General features: G+C 46.9%; 1 protein-coding gene across 2 annotated transcripts in view; it reads left to right on the top strand.

Moving 5' to 3' along the window:
* The window catches only part of PFN4 (profilin family member 4), a 67908-nt gene extending 50926 nt beyond the window's left edge, over positions 1 to 16982 (top strand). For both annotated transcript variants that reach the window (XM_073568326.1, XM_073568325.1), the window contains one exon: positions 16627 to 16982. In XM_073568326.1, the coding sequence (XP_073424427.1) occupies positions 16627 to 16655 (29 nt within the window). In that variant the 3' untranslated portion in view covers positions 16656 to 16982. The remainder of the gene's footprint in view (positions 1 to 16626) is intronic.
* The last annotated feature ends 1278 nt before the right edge of the window (positions 16983 to 18260 follow it).

Raw genomic sequence — 18260 nt, forward strand, 5'->3', positions numbered from 1 at the left:
ATTGGAATACAAGACTAGAAGGATACAACTTATTTGCAAGAAACAGACTTGATAAACGAGGAGGGGGTGTTGCATTGTATGTTAGAAACGCATATATCTGCACAGAGATTGAAGCTTCAGAGACTGGGAGTTCTGTGGAAACTGTTTGGGTAAGAATACAAGGACAGAACAATGGAAAGGACACCATTGTAGGCATTTACTACAGGCCGCCTGTGCAAGCTGAAGATATGGATGAACTCTTTATGCATCAAATGGCCAAGTTCTCCAAAAAATATGACATAGTTGTCATGGGAGATTTCAACTATCCAGACATTTGTTGGGAATCTCTCTCAGGCAAAACTAACAGGTCAAGGAAATTCTTATCCTCTCTTGCTGACAACTTTATCTTCCAAAAGGTAGGGGAGAAAACAAGGGGAACTGCTACCTTGGATCTAATCCTTATAAACAGGGAGGAAATGGTTGAGGAGGTAAAAGTGGCTGGAACCCTAGGAGGTAGCGACCATGCTATTTTAGAATTTTGGATAACTAGAGGCGGAAGACCTGTGAAGACTCAGACGTCAAGGTTAGATTTCAGAAAGGCAGATTTTAAGGGATTCAGAAAGATAATTGGAGGAATCCAATGGCTGGATATCCTTAAAGACAAAAATGTCCAGGAAGGATGGGAAATCTTGAAAAATGAAATTCTCAAAGCACAGTTGTTAACAATTCCGAAAAGAGGGAAGAATAGGAAGCATTTAAGGAAACCAGGATGGGTGAACACAGAACTTAAGCACATGCTAAAAAGGAAGAAAAAAATGTTTATAAAATGGAAAGAGGGAGGCATATCTAAAGAAGAATATAATGCTGTCTGCAGAATCTGCAGGGCACAAATCAGATTATCTAAAGCTGAAAATGAATTGAGGCTTGCAAGAGATGTCAAAAGCAATAATAAAGGATTTTGGGGATATGTCAAAAGTAAAAGAAAAGTCAAAGATGCTATAGGATTTTTACAGGATGAAAATGATGAAATGGTAAGACAGGATGTTGAGAAGGCTGAACTTTTAAATTCCTATTTTGCATCTGTTTTCTCTCAGAAAGGAAATGTAACACCAACTGTTATTCACTGTCCTATTAAGGGAATAGAAGAATCCAGGATATCTATAAACAGAAAGATAGTGAGGAAACACTTAGCTAACCTAAATGAATTCAAGTCTCCAGGTCCAGATGAATTACACCCCAGAGTACTGAAGGAGATAGCAGAAGAAATTTCTGAACCACTCTCCATAATCTTTGAAAATTCTTGGAGAACAGGAGAAGTGCCAGAAGACTGGAGAAGAGCAAATGTTGTTCCTATCTTCAAAAAGGGGAAGAAGGTGGACCCAGGCAACTATAGGCCGGTGAGTCTGACTTCTATACCAGGAAAGATCTTTGAACAAATTATTAAACAACATGTAAGTCAATACCTGGATAAGAATGAAGTGATCAAACAGAGTCAGCATGGGTTTGTAACTAATAAGTCATGTCAGACTAACTTAATTTCCTTCTATGACGGTATCACTGATTGGGTGGATCAAGGAAATGCTGTAGATATAGTATATCTTGACTTCAGCAAAGCATTTGACAAAGTCTCTCATACAATCCTTATTGAAAAAATGACTAAGTATGGAATGGACAAGGCAACTGTTAGGTGGATTCATAGCTGGCTTAGTGATCGGACCCAAAGAGTGGTCGTAAATGGCTGCACATCCAGTTGGAAGAATGTCTCAAGTGGGGTACCACAGGGCTCTGTCCTGGGCCCTGTATTGTTCAACATCTTTATCAACGATTTAGATGAAGGAATTGAGGGTAAACTGATTAAATTTGCTGATGACACAAAGCTAGGAGGGATAGCTAATACTAGAGAAGAGAGAGAGAGGATTCAAAAAGATTTGAATAAACTGGAGAAGTGGGCAGTAACTAACAGAATGGTTTTTAACAGGGAGAAATGCAAAGTACTACATCTGGGCAATAAAAATGAAAAAAGCATATATAGAATGGGAGGAATAGGGCTAAGTGACAGCACATGTGAAAAAGACTTGGGTATACTAATAGATCACAGACTGAATATGAGTCAACAGTGTGATGCAGCAGCAAAAAAGGCAAATGCAGTTCTAGGATGTATTAACAGAAGCATACAGTCTAGATCACGTGAAGTCATTATTTCCCTCTACTCCTCTTTGGTCAGACCTCATCTGGAATATTGTGTCCAGTTTTGGGCACCACATTTTAAAAAAGACATCAACAAACTGGAGCAAGTTCAGAAAAGAGCGACCAGAATGGTGACCGGTCTGCAAACCCTGTCTTATGAGGAAAGGTTGCAGGATTTGGGAATGTTTAGTTTGCAAAAGAGAAGACTGAGAGGAGACTTAATTGCTGTCTACAAATATCTAAAGGGCTGTCACATTGTAGAAGGCTCAACTTTATTCTCATTTGCACAAGGAAAGACTAGAAGCAATGGGATGAAACTGAATGGGAGGAGACACAGATTAGATATTAGAAAAAACTTTTTGACAGTTAGAGTGATCAATGAGTGGAACAGGCTGCCACGAGAAGTGGTGAGTTCTCCTTCAATGGAAGTCTTCAAACAGAGGCTGGACAGACATCTGACTGGGATGATTTAGCGAATCCTGCTTTGAGCAGGGGGTTGGACCAGATGGCCCAGGAGGTCCCTTCCAACTCTACGATTCTATGATTCTATGATTCTATGAGACCTGGGACAGGGGAACACCTGATGGCCCAGCTTCCTGGTCACCAGCTGTGTGTGTGGTTGACCTGCAAGGTGCTTCCTGGCTGTCGGATGGCTGGGACGGGTCAGAGGACGTCCGAGGAAGGACCGCTCCAGGGCCAGGTTGCAGGGTGCTGCTCCAGGTGCTGTGGAAGAAAGGAAAATCATTACTACCATGCCTTTACAAGAAGCATCAGCTGTGGATTAGAAAAACACAGATTAATAAAAATAAAAACCCAAAATGTATAATACTTACGATCTTGTGGCAAGGACCGGTCTTAGGAACTGCAACGCGTGATAGTGACGGTATCTAGTTCTGGTCCTTGACGCAGATCCACTGCGAACCTGGCCCTCAGCACGAACATCACTGTTGAAGCGGTCCTTGATCGAACGCCAACGTGTTCGGACTTTGTCCACTGTTGATAAAAAAAAACAGTGCCGTCAAGGACAACAGTCACTGCGGCACAATGTAGCAATACAATACTCAAAGCAGTCACTGTAGACCCCGATGACACTGTTGGGTTTCCTGCTAGAATACACCTAGCACGAAACCCAACAGTGCCGTCAAGGACAACAGTCACTGCGGCACAATGTAGCAATACAATACTCAAAGCAGTCACTGTAGACCCCGATGACACTGTTGGGTTTCCTGCTAGAATACACCTAGCACGAAACCCAACAGTGCCGTCAAGGACAACAGTCACTGCGGCACAATGTAGCAATACAATACTCAAAGCAGTCACTGTAGACCCCGATGACACTGTTGGGTTTCCTGCTAGAATACGCCTAGCACGAAACCCAACAGTGCCGTCAAGGACAACAGTCACTGCGGCACAATGTAGCAATACAATACTCAAAGCAGTCACTGTAGACCCCGATGACACTGTTGGGTTTCCTGCTAGAATACGCCTAGCACGAAACCCAACAGTGCCGTCAAGGACAACAGTCACTGCGGCACAATGTAGCAATACAATACTCAAAGCAGTCACTGTAGACCCCGATGACACTGTTGGGTTTCCTGCTAGAATACGCCTAGCACGAAACCCAACAGTGCCGTCAAGGACAACAGTCACTGCGGCACAATGTAGCAATACAATACTCAAAGCAGTCACTGTAGACCCCGATGACACTGTTGGGTTTCCTGCTAGAATACACCTAGCACGAAACCCAACAGTGCCGTCAAGGACAACAGTCACTGCGGCACAATGTAGCAATACAATACTCAAAGCAGTCACTGTAGACCCCGATGACACTGTTGGGTTTCCTGCTAGAATACGCCTAGCACGAAACTCAACAGTGCCGTCAAGGACAACAGTCACTGCGGCACAATGTAGCAATACAATACTCAAAGCAGTCACTGTAGACCCCGATGACACTGTTGGGTTTCCTGCTAGAATACACCTAGCACGAAACCCAACAGTGCCATCAAGGACAACAGTCACTGCGGCACAATGTAGCAATACAATACTCAAAGCAGTCACTGTAGACCCCGATGACACTGTTGGGTTTCCTGCTAGAATACACCTAGCACGAAACCCAACAGTGCCATCAAGGACAACAGTCACTGCGGCACAATGTAGCAATACAATACTCAAAGCAGTCACTGTAGACCCCGATGACACTGTTGGGTTTCCTGCTAGAATACACCTAGCACGAAACCCAACAGTGCCGTCAAGGACAACAGTCACTGCGGCACAATGTAGCAATACAATACTCAAAGCAGTCACTGTAGACCCCGATGACACTGTTGGGTTTCCTGCTAGAATACGCCTAGCACGAAACCCAACAGTGCCGTCAAGGACAACAGTCACTGCGGCACAATACAGAGCAGGGAAATACTCACTAAACGCCTTTTTGGAGGATGCTGTGGCGCTGTCCCAGCCATCCATCAACGCTGCGGCCACCTCATTCCATAGCCGCCGGGTCACCACATTGTCCTTGTACAGCCGGTCACGGCTGTCCCACAACGGCGAACGCTCCTGGACCAGGCTGATGAGCTGCTCAATATCCAGGTAGACGTCTTCATCCCGTTGTGGAACCTAGACAAAACACATTCATTAGAATAATCAAATTTAAATTGAATAAAAAGTTACAAAAAAAGAAACAAAAAAAAGAGTAAAAATAGAAGATAAAAAATAAAGAACATTACAAATCATTTGATACTTACATTCCGTATCACCACCGGGACTTGGCTTCGCTGCTCCTGCTCTTCGCCCTCACTAGTCCCGTCCGCAGATGATGATGACGATGTCTTAAGAAAGTTGAAAAAAACGTAAGAGATTTGGAGAAGCAGCAGATATACTTACCAGATGCACGAAAATAATCACCTCACGGTCTGCTTGCGCCAATTCCTGCCGCGATGGGGAATACTCGGATTCTGAAGACATACTGCATGTAAAAATAATAAAAATCATTAGTACATACATAATTTAAAAGGACAGGCATATAATGTAATATACTCACATTCTTCGCTGATATAATGGGTTCTTGGTTGACTGTCTGCTCTTCAATCTGTCAGTGTAGTAGTGGCAGAGTTTTGGCAGGCACCTCCTTTATATAGACTTTTTTTTTTTTACTTTAGAAGATTCTAACTAGGATAAAAAGTGGACACCACCCAAAAAACGCAGCGCTAAAAAAACGCATACCTGCGCATGCCAGTGCGCACGTATGCGCATCCATAGGCTATAATGGCCATTTTTAGCGCAAAACGTGCGCATACGTGCGCATGCGATTTTTTTCCAGGGCCAAAAAATGCAACATGCTGCGTCTGGAAAATACCAACGCACACCCCAAAAAAACGCAGCGCATGAAAATCGCATACATGCGCTTACAAGCGCGCAGGTATGCGCACCCATGTTAAATATAGGGGAAAAATCGCATGCGCACGTATGCGTTTTTTTCCAGCGCTAAAAAACGCAAATGTGAAACCAGCCTCACTGGGCTTTTTTGAAAAATGGCTAATGGACACCTTTGGTAAAGATGTTTTGTCCCCATTCTTTACTATTGAGAGAGCACACAGGGTCCCTACGCGTGCCCCCCCGCCTGGAGCACCCCCGCGTCCCATCTTGCTCAAGCTCCTACACTTTAAAGATAGAGATGCTATCCTGCGCAGATCCAGAGACATTAAGGAACTTGCTATTAATGGGAGGAAAGTCTCCATTTTCCCTGATTTTTCCCTGGAGGTGCAGCGTAAAAGGGCGCAATTTATTGAGATTAAAAAACGCCTACGTGACTTACAGGTGACATATTCCATGATGTACCCTGCTAGACTGCGGATTGATGTGAATGGAGAAATGCACTTTTTTGATACGGCGGGAATGGCGCTGTCCTGGCTGGATATTAATGAGAGGTCCATGAGGAGGAAGAATACTTGAAGTTCTCCCTTTTTTCGCCACCAGGTGTTGTTACTCCTTTTTGTCTAGGACGCTATGCTGGTATAATTACTACTGTTCATTCCATTTCGGATTCAGGGCGGGAGCTGACCGGATTGCTGTGGACACTCGTTACAGTGACAAGCTGTGGACCCTTCTCCCTGCATGGACTCTGGGCGAGTTTTCTAGCCCTGATTCTCTCTATTTGAGAGAAATGTGCAAGTTACACTTGTGTTTGGGGGTAGGGGCGCTGTGCACTGGTGTGCAGTGCTCCCTCTCCCTCCTTTGTTTTTTTCGTTTGTTGTTGTATTCCCTAATTGTTCTGTGGGATGTGATGTGCGTCAGCCGTGTCACCCAATTCATTGTGCTGAGGGATGGTGGAGATTGCCTCTCTCCCTCGGGAGTGGAGTATGCTCCGATTTCTCATTTTTTAGTCTGCTCTTATGGCGATATCACTTAATATTGTAGCGTGGAATGTTAGGGGGCTCGGGGATGCAAATAAGAGATGTGCTATATTTACTAATATGCAGAAATTTCTCCCGGCTATCCTGTGTATGTCTGAGACCCACATGGTGAAAGATAATATTCATTGGATAAGAAAGGGATGGGTTTCACATGAATATCATTCCACGTACTCGACCCATGCGCGGGGTGTCAGTGTGCTGGTGCACAGGTCCATCCCCTTCTCATGTACTAAATCAGTGGTTGACCCTGGGGGCAGATTTGTATGTTTGCTTTGCACGTTATACGGTATACAATTTATTTTGGTTGCCATGTACATCCCCCCGCCCTATTCAGTCGAACCAGTAAAAAGAATCTTGTCTATTTTGGGTTCCTTTCCCCCTGCGCCGACTCTTCTAATAGGAGATTTTAATACATATTTGCATCCCTATTTGGATAAGTTGCATTCGGGAAACATATCAGAAGATGCAGCCTCAACCTCATTTGCTAGAACGTTAGTGGAGCTGGGTATGGTAGATCTTTGGCGTGTCCGAAACCCCACAGCCAGACAGTTTTCCTGCTACTCTAGCTCCCACCACGCTATGTCACGGATAGACCTGGCCATTGGGAATACACTCATGACCCCATATGTACGAGGGGTGGCCTACCTGCCTAGAAGTGTATCTGATCACTCGCCGCTACATGTCACACTTTCATGGGGACACCCCCTCACCCTATCTAGACCTATCTGGAAGCTTAATCCCTTCTGGATCCAGCTTATAGGGGGATCTTTGCATGATGCCATTCTAGAATATTTTCAACTTAATGAGTACTCTGCATCATCACACATAGTCTGGGATTCCATGAAAGCCTATGTCAGGGGCTTATATATTAGAGAAATATGCACACGGAAAAGCCAAAATAGACGCTACACCCAGAGTCTGATCCAGGAGGTGTCTGTTGCGGAGGCTGCGGTGATACTCAACTTGACAGAGGAAACTAAAAAAGCTTTGGAGAAGGCACGGGTCGCTCAGGGAAAGCCTCATGTCGGCGGCAGCAAATAAACGTTATTTCCTCAAACAAAAATATTTTATAGAGGGGGAGGGAGTAGGACATTTATTGGCCACGGTCATTAGAGCACAGGACGGATCTTCATATATCAATAGGCTAAAAACGGACTCGGGTGGTCTTGTGACAGACAGTGCGGACATAGTGAGTGAGATAAAGAGGTATTATATGCGACTATACACATCAGATTGCAGTCTCACGGAGACTGAGATTGAGCAGTACCTGGATGCTCTCTCTCTCCCTGCATTGGCTGATAGCGATAGGGATTCATTGGATCGGGACATCCTGTTGGAGGAGTTGGAGGAGGCGCTTGGTCAGATGCAAAATGAAAAGGCTCCGGGAACGGACGGCCTGCCTGGCGAGTTTTACAAAACCTATGCACCCTTACTGCTACCTAAGCTACTTAAGGTATTTGAAGAGGCTGAAAGGCAGAGGGTCCTCCCGCCATCTATGAGGGAAGCTTTGATAGTTTTAATATTAAAGCCCGGAAAGGATCCAGAGGTTCCGGATTCATATCGCCCGATTTCCCTATTATCAACAGATGTTAAATTATTGGCCAAGGTACTCGCCAATGGGATGTCCCGAGTTATCTCATCTGTTATACAGAAGGATCAGACGGGATTTATCCCAGGCAGAGCCACATCTATGAACCTTAGGAAACTATACTTGGGGATTCAACATAGTTCTGGGGAGTTGGGGGGAAGAGCAATTTTGTCCTTAGACGCTGCTAAGGCGTTCGATAGTCTGGAGTGGGGTTTTTTGTGGGCGGTACTTCGGAAAATGGGCTTTGGACACAGATTTATAAATTGGGTGAGGCTGTTATATGGCTCGCCGGTGGCGAAGGTTGGGGCTAATGGCAGGGTCTCTGAGTCTTTTCCTCTTGGGAGAGGTACTAGACAGGGGTGCCCGCTCTCACCCTTGCTATTTGCTACTGCGGTGGAGCCATTGGCAGTTGCAATTCGGAAGTCCAGAGAAATAATGGGATACAGATGTGGAACTGTGGAGTTGAGGATATCATTGTACGCGGATGATTTACTTCTATATTTAGATAAGGTACATTCCTCGATTTTGCCGGCAATGGAGGTCATTCGAGAATTTGGGCTGAGGTCTGGTCTTCGGATTAATTGGTCCAAATCAGCTTTAATGCCGATAGACCCTCTCCCGGCGGATTTCTCAGATTTGCAGATACCGGTCCCTGTAGTTCGGAGGTTTAAGTATCTGGGTATAATTGTTAGTCCTGCCCCGAAGGATTTTCGGGCTCTGAATCTGGAGCCCCTGTTGCAGCGATTTAGAGCAAAAGTACATACTTGGTGTCGCCTGCCATTGTCGAATATTGGTAGATCTAACTTAATCAAAATGGTAATGATGCCACAATTATTATATTTGATACATAATTATCCGGTCTGGATCTGTAGGGACTTTTTTGCAAAAATAAATACATTATTCCGGGAATTAATTTGGAAGAAAAAACAGGCTAGGATTCGCTTGGAGATACTGCAGCGAGGGAAGGAGGAGGGAGGATTGGCGGTGCCAAACCCATTCATATACTTTATGGCCTCCCAGATGCAACATCTTAAGGGTTGGGGTAGAGACGGGGCGTGTGACAATGGTGGTGATATTGTGAGGGAAGGATCGGTATGAAAATATCCAGGGTGCCGGTTGGAGGTGGGAAGACGGCAGATAAATGGGGCACGATACCCCACGTTGGCTATGATTTTCAGGGTGTGGGATAGGGGTAAGTCTCTTTTGAAGATAAATGGGCCTACGGAATTGTGGCCATTGTGGCGAAATCCGGATTTGCAAGAGATCAAAAAGCTGGGGTTCGGAAGATGGGAAGATAAAAGGGATTTATCTGGTGTCACAAATTTTGCAAAATAATACTCTTAAGAGTTTTGAACAATTGAGAACAGAATTTCACCTCCCGCACGTCTTCTTTTATCAGTACTTACAGCTAAGACATGCATTGGAAAAACAGAGAAGGACAAATCCGGTGATAGTGACACATAATCAAACACTACATATGCTGCTTACATCTGAGTCTTCTAGGGGACTTATCTCTGAATTATATAAAAGATTATTGCCTGCCCATCTGGAGACATATCCACTGACTGCTGCTAAGAATAAGTGGGAACGGGACGTTGGCCCCCTGACGGAGGACCAGTGGTCCGATATTCTAGAACAGGTCCCTAAAATGGCGGTTTCTGAGTGCCAGCGGCTGTCGCAAATATATCTAATTCACAGGGTATATAAAACACCCAGCTTATTATTTAAAATGGGACTTAGGCCCAATACACAATGTGTTAGGTGTGGGCAGGATGATGCCCACTTGATGCATGTTATGTGGGAGTGCGGGCACATTGGGGATTTCTGGAGGCAGACCCTGGGACTCATAGCCCAAGTATACCATATCACAATACGACCGTCACCTCGTCTATGTTTGTTGAATTTGTGGGAGGAGGGGGTTGACCCGGACTCTGCAGTGGCCCTGGGAATAGCACGCATCCTGTATCAGGCAAGAAAGATACTTGCATATCATTGGTTGGATCCTATGCCACCAACATTGACAGAGCTTAAAAATAAACTAAATAATGTCATCAGATTGGAAAGGGGGGCTTATTTAAAAAGAAATGCATTAAGAAAGTTTTACAAAATTTGGCAGCCATGGATGGAGTCACCGGGTCTCCCCTCGGGCGCACTGGTACGGGATGCGATGTTGGACCAGTTGCTGTTGTGCTTGCGATGAGGGGATGCTTGGGGGGTGAAAATAAAGTCTAGTGCCCTTTGTGGCGAAGTAGATTTTGAGTGGCGCGGTGGGAGGGGGCTGGGGTGGATTGGACCTGATATGCGGGGGGGGCGAAATATGATGCGGAGTGGCGCGGCTGGCGGGGATGGTTTTCCCGCTGAAATGAGGCACTGATGTATAATTTTGATTTTTGTTTATTTGTGGAGCCATGTTGTTTATAGGCTCAATTTTATGCAAATATCTGTGTTTTGAGATTTCGTCTTTTTATTTATTCTTACACAGGAAGAGTTTTACCCTTTAAATAATATCTGCTCTCAATGTAATTTTTACTAGCTATATAAGATGTCATATTCTTTCTGTATTGATTCCTGAATGTTTAATAAGAAAGATCTGATTAAAAAAAAAAAAAACACTCCTCCTCATGTGTCCCTGCCACCACATCCTCATCCTCCTGAGCCTCTGCCCCTGCCATCACCAACTCATCAGGGAAGACTCTGCAGATGTTGTGCCAGGCGTCTGGACAGTCCCTGTGAGGGTGGCCCATCCTACCACAGAGGTTGCACCTGACGTCCCGGCAGTCTGCAGCGACATGGCCAATTGCCCCACACAGACTGCACTTCACCACAGTACAGGCGTTAGACAGATGACCTTTCCCACCACATTTGAAGCACTTTCTGGGTTGCCCTGGATAATAACACCTTCCCTTCTCCCTCCCAATGAAGAAGGAGTTGGGTAAGTGGGCAGTGATGTTATCACATTGCCGTAATTTTACCAAGACCCGCCACCCCATTGTCCAGATACCATCCTCATCTCTGAACTTGGGGTAATTGGCCCAGAATCTGTCCAGGTCAGACATGAGCTTGAAGCTGACCTCGTAGCCCTGCCTGTCCTGAAGATTAGACACTGCCAGTATCTCATTTGCCACAAACCCCATCTGGCCGCAGAGCAGCTCTCTCACCACATACCTGCGTTGTGGCAGATCCTCCTTGGCACCTATGTATTTAAACCGCACCACATTAATACGTTTGAATGTCTGGCCGGTATACCTGGCGCTGGAAGTGAAGGATGGGGCGCCGCGGCTCCAGGCATTCCTGGGGGGCACCTGCCGGGTCACACTGGGCTGACTGACAGGGAGAGGGCCTGCAGCAGGGGGGGCTGTCACACCTTGTGGACTGGATGACAAAGGGGGATAATCACACATATCATGCACATTATCATGAGCAGCATCATTATTATCAGACAGTGCGATGTCCAATACAGCATGTGAAACCCCTCCAACCCCCGACCCCATGGGCACAGCATCACCAGCCACAGTCTGTGCTTCAGCCTCAGCCTCGGCCTCATCAGCACAAACAGTCTCAGAAATACTGTCCTGCTCCTGTGTGGGGCATTCTGGGACCTGTGGTGCCTCTGCTGGAGTCTGCAGTGTGTGCTCCTGTTCACACTCGGCTGCCTCATCAACACAAATAGTCTCACATATACTGTCCTGCTCCTGTGTGGGGCATTCTGGGACCTGTGGTGCCTCTACTGGAGTCTGCAGTGTGTGCTCCTGTTCACACTCGGCTGCCTCAGCCTCATCAACACAAATAGTCTCACATACACTGTCCTGCTCCTGTGTGAGGCATTCTGGGACCTGTGGTGCCTCTGCTGCAGTCTTAAGTGCATGCTCCTGTTCACACTGAGCTGCCTGCTGCTGCTGCAGCTGTTTTCCCTCCTGGAAGCAGAAGCGGGCAGCCTGTAACACTGGCCGTGTCCGCTGCTGGGGGGTCCCGTCCTGAACATCAGGGGTCCTGGCCTCTACAGCACAGTCCTGCTTATAGGAGGTGAACCGCTCGCGGTTCCTGTAGGTCTCTGCCAGGGGCCCCATGCTCTCCAGCACAGATTCAGTGTCCTGCACAACACTCGCCAGCTGTACACCCAGTGTGTTAAGTCTCAGGTCATAGGCGTCATTACTGGCAGGATTAGCGGTCTTTAGACAATAGATGAAGTCTACCTCCATTTGCAGCGCTTTTTTTTGCTGCTGTAACTCACCCAGTTTTCGGACAAGTCCCGGTATCTCATCCGCTAGCTGCAGCTCGGGTGCACGCGCCAGCTCCACAGGTTTAGTCTTGACCACGGGTACAGGGGTTTTGAAGACAGTCTTGTGCGGTTCCACCACGGATGGTTTTGTGGCCCCTTGGCTGGATGCAGGCTCCGCAGCAGGTTTATCGCTGCCACCTGACTGTGACCGTGTGCGTCCTGACCACGCCATACTGCCATGCTGCTGTAGGTTCTCCTGCATTGTCTGTCTTTCCAAAGACGTCCGTCTCTGCCTGGAAGCAGGAGAGCTGGTCTGCACAGCTAGGGCCGATCTCACCTGTGCACCTGGCAGGAGCTGCTTACTGACTGGGGAGCTACAAGACTTTACATTCAGCTGGTTTCCATCACTCACTGACACATTGCCTTCTTGCTTCTTTGCTGGAACTGGAGAAGGTTTTCCTCCCAAAACTTTACTCACAACTGTTTCCTTCTTCATAGAACTGCTGCAGCTTTGACTCGCTGCATTCACTGGACTCACAGCGGCTTTGGGATTAACATTCCCATTAGAAGCCTGGGAGGCTAGTCCCAGTGTAGGCCGGGAAGCCTGGGCCTTGCCAGGGGAGCTTCCCCGCCCAGGGTGGCCCCTCCCTGGGCTTGCTCCAGACATCAGGAGAACCACTGACACACAACCTCACAGCTAGGAGGCAGTATTATAGTAGTTATATTCTTGTACATAGGAGCAGTATTATAGTAGTTATATTCTTGTACATAGGGGCAGTATTATAGTAGTTATATTCCTGTACATAGGGGCAGTATTATAGTAGTTATATTCTTGTACATAGGAGCAGTATTATAGTAGTTATATTCTTGTACACAAGGGGCAGTATTATAGTAGTTATATTCCTGTACATAGGGGCAATTTTTATTGTAAAAACCAAACAAATCCAAATAACATTCCTCCAATAATACAAAACTGAATTCACTAGGATTGTACATACATTCATTACATATCCAGATTATACATATCAAATTAACTTAGAGTCCATACTCCTAGTTTGAGGAGAGAAAAAAAAAAAAAAAAAAAAACACTTTGCAAACAGGGCTCATCATGTTCCTACCTAGTGACTCATCCTTCTCTATCTTAACATTTCCTAATTTCTCCTAATGATTTTCCCTATCTGAGTTCAGACATTATCTGGTTGACAGCGTCACAGATCTGGGTTGGAGTTATTCTGTTCACCACCGGTCTCCATCTCAGACTCCACCCGAGTGCCCTCAGGTAAGGGCTTCCGCTTTGGCGGGGGACAGTCCTCTACGTCCCTATCACACTCTGCATCAATTCTTTTAAGGTCATCTTCAAAATCGCCGTCAGACTCAGACAGAACATCAAACCTGTTAGATACGACCATTACACCTGCAGAACTCTGGAATTTCTTCCCGGCTCCTTGGCCAGTGTCATACCCCTCAGGTTTACGGGAGGCCTTGTCCTTTTTCTTCCTTTTCTGATTATTGCTATACTCGTCAGACACAGATGGTAGCACTGAAGTAATGCCTTCCTGTGACTGCTGCCCCTGAGGTACAACCTCCATGCTCCCCTGTTCTCTCTCTGAACCCTGCTGCTCTGGAGTTAGCTGAGTAGACCCCTGGTGGACCTCTGGTCTGGTCAGTATTTCCCCTGACCGTAAAGCTGCCTCCTCCAGAATCTCTGCCCCTGCCACCAAGTCCTCGTCAGGAAAGTCCTTACAGATATTGTGCCAGGCGTCTGGACAGTCCCTGTGAGGGTGACCGATCTTCCCACAGAGGTTGCACCTGATGTTCTGGCAGTCTGCAGCCAGATGGCCAACCTCCCCACACAGGCTGCACTTCACCACAGTACAGGTATTTGCCAGGTGACCTGGCTTGCCACATTTAAAGCACTTACGAGGCTGCCCAGGATAGAAACACACACCCCTCTCCCTCCCAATAAAGAAGGAGTTGGGTAAATGGGCAGTGATGTTATCGCATTGGCGCAGTTTCACCAAAACCCGCCACCCTCCTGTCCAGATACCATCACTGTCTCTGCTTTTGGTGAGGTCAGAGACCAGGTCACAATGCCTCCGGAGCCACACCACAATGTCCTGCGGGGGAACAGACTCATTCCAGAAGATGACATTTACAGTGACAGTATCTGGCTTAGAGATAGGAATAAAGCTGAACTTACTCCAGCCCTCCGTGTCTCTAAACTTGGGGAAACTAGACCAGAATCTGTCCAGGTCAGACATGAGCTTAAAGCTGACATCATAGCCCTGCCTGTCTGGAAGATTAATCACTGCCAGGATGCTGACTGGCACAAACCCCATCTGGTGGCACAAGAGCTCCCTGACGACAAACCTCCTGTCTGGCAGGTCCTCCTTGGCACCTCTGTGCCGGAAACGCACGACGTTTCTCCGTTTAAACGCCTGGCCTGTATAATTGGTACCAGAGGTAAAAGACGGAGCACCACGACTCCAGGCATTACTGGGGGGACCGTGCGGGGTCACATTGGGTTGACTGACGGGGTGAAGGTCTGCAGCAGGAGGGGCAGCCACACCTTGTGTGCTTGAAATTAAAGGGGGGAAATCACAGACATTATCATGCACATTGTTATCATCAGCATCAATGTCATTATCAGACTGTGCAGCGTCCACCAAAGATACTGTGCTCCCCCAAGCCCCCGACCCCCCAGATATAGTGCGGTTATCCCCAGCATCAGAGCCCTGCTGGGCACCATCAGTAATGACCAGCACATGTCCACTGCCCAACTGTTGTGCTTGGCATTCTGAGACTTGTAGTCCCTCTGCTGGAAAGTGCAGTCCATGCTGCTGCTTGGAATCTGCTGCAGGCTGCTGTGCTGGGCATTCTGAGACTTGTGGTACACCTGCTGGAATCTGCATAACATGCTGCTGCTTGGGGTCTGCCGCAGGCTGCTGCGGCTGCAGTATTTGACCCTTTTGGAAGCAGAAACTTGCAGGCTGCAGCACTGGCCGCACCGGCTTCTGGGGCTCACCTGGGACAGTGTCTGAGCTGGAACCTGCAGAGTCCTACTTGTGTGACAGAAACAGTTCCTGGTTCCTATAAGTCTCTGCCAGGGGCCCCATCTTCTCTAGGACACAGTCCATGTCCGTCACCACTTTTGCCAGCTGTATACCAAGCATGTTCAGAGTCTGATCACAAAAGGTGTGATCCCCACCAGGATTAGCAGCCTTTACATTATAGCCCATTTCTATTTGTTTCTGCAGCAAGTCTTTGTGCTGCTGTAACTCACCGAGCCTCTTGACCAGTCCTGGGATCTCCTCTGCGACCTGAAGCTCAGGTGCACATGGCGTCTCCTCCTGGGATCCTGCTTTCAGCAATGTCCCTGGATGCTTGAAACCAGACGTCTCCTTAACTTTCACCACCACTGGTTTCGTGGCTCCAGGCTCCACAGCACTTTTACTGCTGCCACCTGACTGCGACCTTGTGCGCCCAGAGCTCGCCATGCTGGCCACCACCTGCTTCTGCTGCAGGTTCTCCTGGAGCGTCTGTCTCTCCAGTGAGGTTCTCCTCTGTCTGCTGGGAGTCAGCTGCACACCTGAAGATGGTGATGGCACCTCCTGAGCTGCAGGCTGCTTTCCTCCATTCAGCTTCTCACCAGTAGATTTCTTTTGGATTTCTCCTAGTTGTCCTTCACTCTGCTTGCCTTGGCTGGCCGACTGCTTAACTGGAACTTTCTTACCCACAGCCATGGCTTTTCCTTGTTCCGTTACTTTTTGCACTTTCACAGCTTCATCTTTCTTGCTGCTGCTACTTCCATTCTGAGCTTTCTTTCCCTCAGAAACAATTTTGGGACTTGCATCCGCCTTAGACACAACTTGAGCGTTACTTCCAAGTGTAGGCCTGGAAGCCTGAGCCTTGCTTGGGGAGTTACCCCGCCCAGGGTGGCCTCCCCCTGGGCTTGCTCCAGACATCAGGAGAGCTACAAACACACAACCTCACAGCTAGGAGGCAGTATTATAGTAGTTATGTTCTTGTACATAGGAGCAGTATTATAGTAGTTATAGCTTTGTTACGGGGGGGCAGTATTATAGTCACTATTTTGTTAGGATGTCGGGGAATAATTAATGCTTAATTTTATGTATTTACATCATTCGTGTTGTTTCCGCCTTTTTATACAGTATATTTTTACCTTAGTATAGTCGTGTGTTTATGGTAATTATTTTTTTTGCTGTGTTTTTTTCATTCAGGATGTTATTTCCATGAGAAGGAAATATAACTGCAGGCATCGCTCACAAGGAATCATTCTGGACACTAAGGACATCACATGAGCTGCGGCTTTTCATATGCTGAGCTCAGTAGTTAGTAAAGCTTCTGTACGGAGCCCTGTAGTCGTCCATCTCTCACAGAAAATGCATGGAGCCGTCTTGCACATGTTCCACCTTCACAAAATTCCGATGCGGTGCTGCACAGACCGGTCACCTTCTCCAGTTTCAGAGCCTTTAACCAGTGACGCCTCTCGTTCATTGACCTTGGGAATGTTTTATTCTTTCCTTCCCACCCCCCCCAAAAAATTAATAAATAAAATCTTCTGTTGTGATGGAACCCTTAAGACCTTTTCGGTACTAAATTGCTTAAATTCGAGGATTGTAGTGGAATTTTATTTATGATCTATCAGGTTTTGCCAAAATGTTCATGGATTTAAAGGGGTATCCAGTCCTGACTTATATAGGGACAGTGCAATACTTTATTTTGCCAATGGAGGCGCTACAGGGAAATTGAGCAATGTCGTACCGTGGGTATCCCAGAGATAGCTGATACCTGGGGTCCATACAGGGGGATACATTGTTAAAACTTTGTCATAAGATCCTGGACTGTCCGCAGTGGAAAATCCTTTTTTTAAAGGGGTTGCTCACTTTTGGGGAATTTGTACGTGGAGCTAAAAATCATTTTTGCAGGTAGGTTTCATTAAACCTTTTATATGCTTTTTTTTTGCCTTCACGTTCAACTTTGATGTGAACTGTGGTCTGAAATCAGCTGAGAGGAGCTCTGAAAAAGAGATGAAAGGGCTACAAACCTTCACGTCATCCAATCTGATTGCGCTCACTGACGGATTCTCGTTTAACTCATTGAACAGCAATGCACAGTGAAAGAGGAGGTAAGTGGCGCAAAATTTTTAATGGAACCCAATTGCAAAATGATTTTCAGTCTCAATTACAAGCACAAGAAAAAAAAAATGGCACTAAAGGTGGACATCCCCTTTAAGCTCACTCTAAAACACATCCGTGCCTGGACTAATTGGCCATCAATGGAATATTTTACCACTGCCTATTTATAATGCTAGAGTCTTTGTGACGGACTCAGCTTCTGCTGAGCCCATCTTTTGAGTGGACCCTCTGGGTCATGGCACCCACCCACCTAGGGCGAGCTTACCTTGTGAGAAACCACCCCCTATACAGGGAGCGTCAGGAGCCACCGCGACTGCTGGGACCAGACGGCCGGCTCAGGGGAACACTATGTGCAAGTGTCTGAAGACAAGGACGAACAGGAAGCGAGACGACAAGACGTAGGTGCAAGGTATCTTCATTAGGATAACTCAGGATCACATAGTGTAAAAACGTAAGAAAGCAGACACGGAAAGGTGCGTGCGTGGGCACGCTAAGGTCCATAGCATGGTACGTGCCAGGTGGCACGCCTAGGTACAGGTATCGGCACGATGGCATCAGACTCCGGACTGCTGGCAACGATCGACATCATCAAGGCATCAGGCTGCGGATATCAGCTCCGGACGTCAGGCCGCAGTCATCCAGCTCATGATCTCTGGCAGCGATCGGCAGGTTCAGGGCATCCGGCAGGCAAACCAGGTTTCAGGCAAGGAGGCACG

The sequence above is a fragment of the Dendrobates tinctorius genome, unplaced genomic scaffold, assembly GCF_039654945.1.
Source record: "Dendrobates tinctorius isolate UK_male_01 unplaced genomic scaffold, ASM3965494v1 ptg000021l, whole genome shotgun sequence".
NCBI classification, from domain to species: domain Eukaryota; kingdom Metazoa; phylum Chordata; class Amphibia; order Anura; family Dendrobatidae; genus Dendrobates; species Dendrobates tinctorius.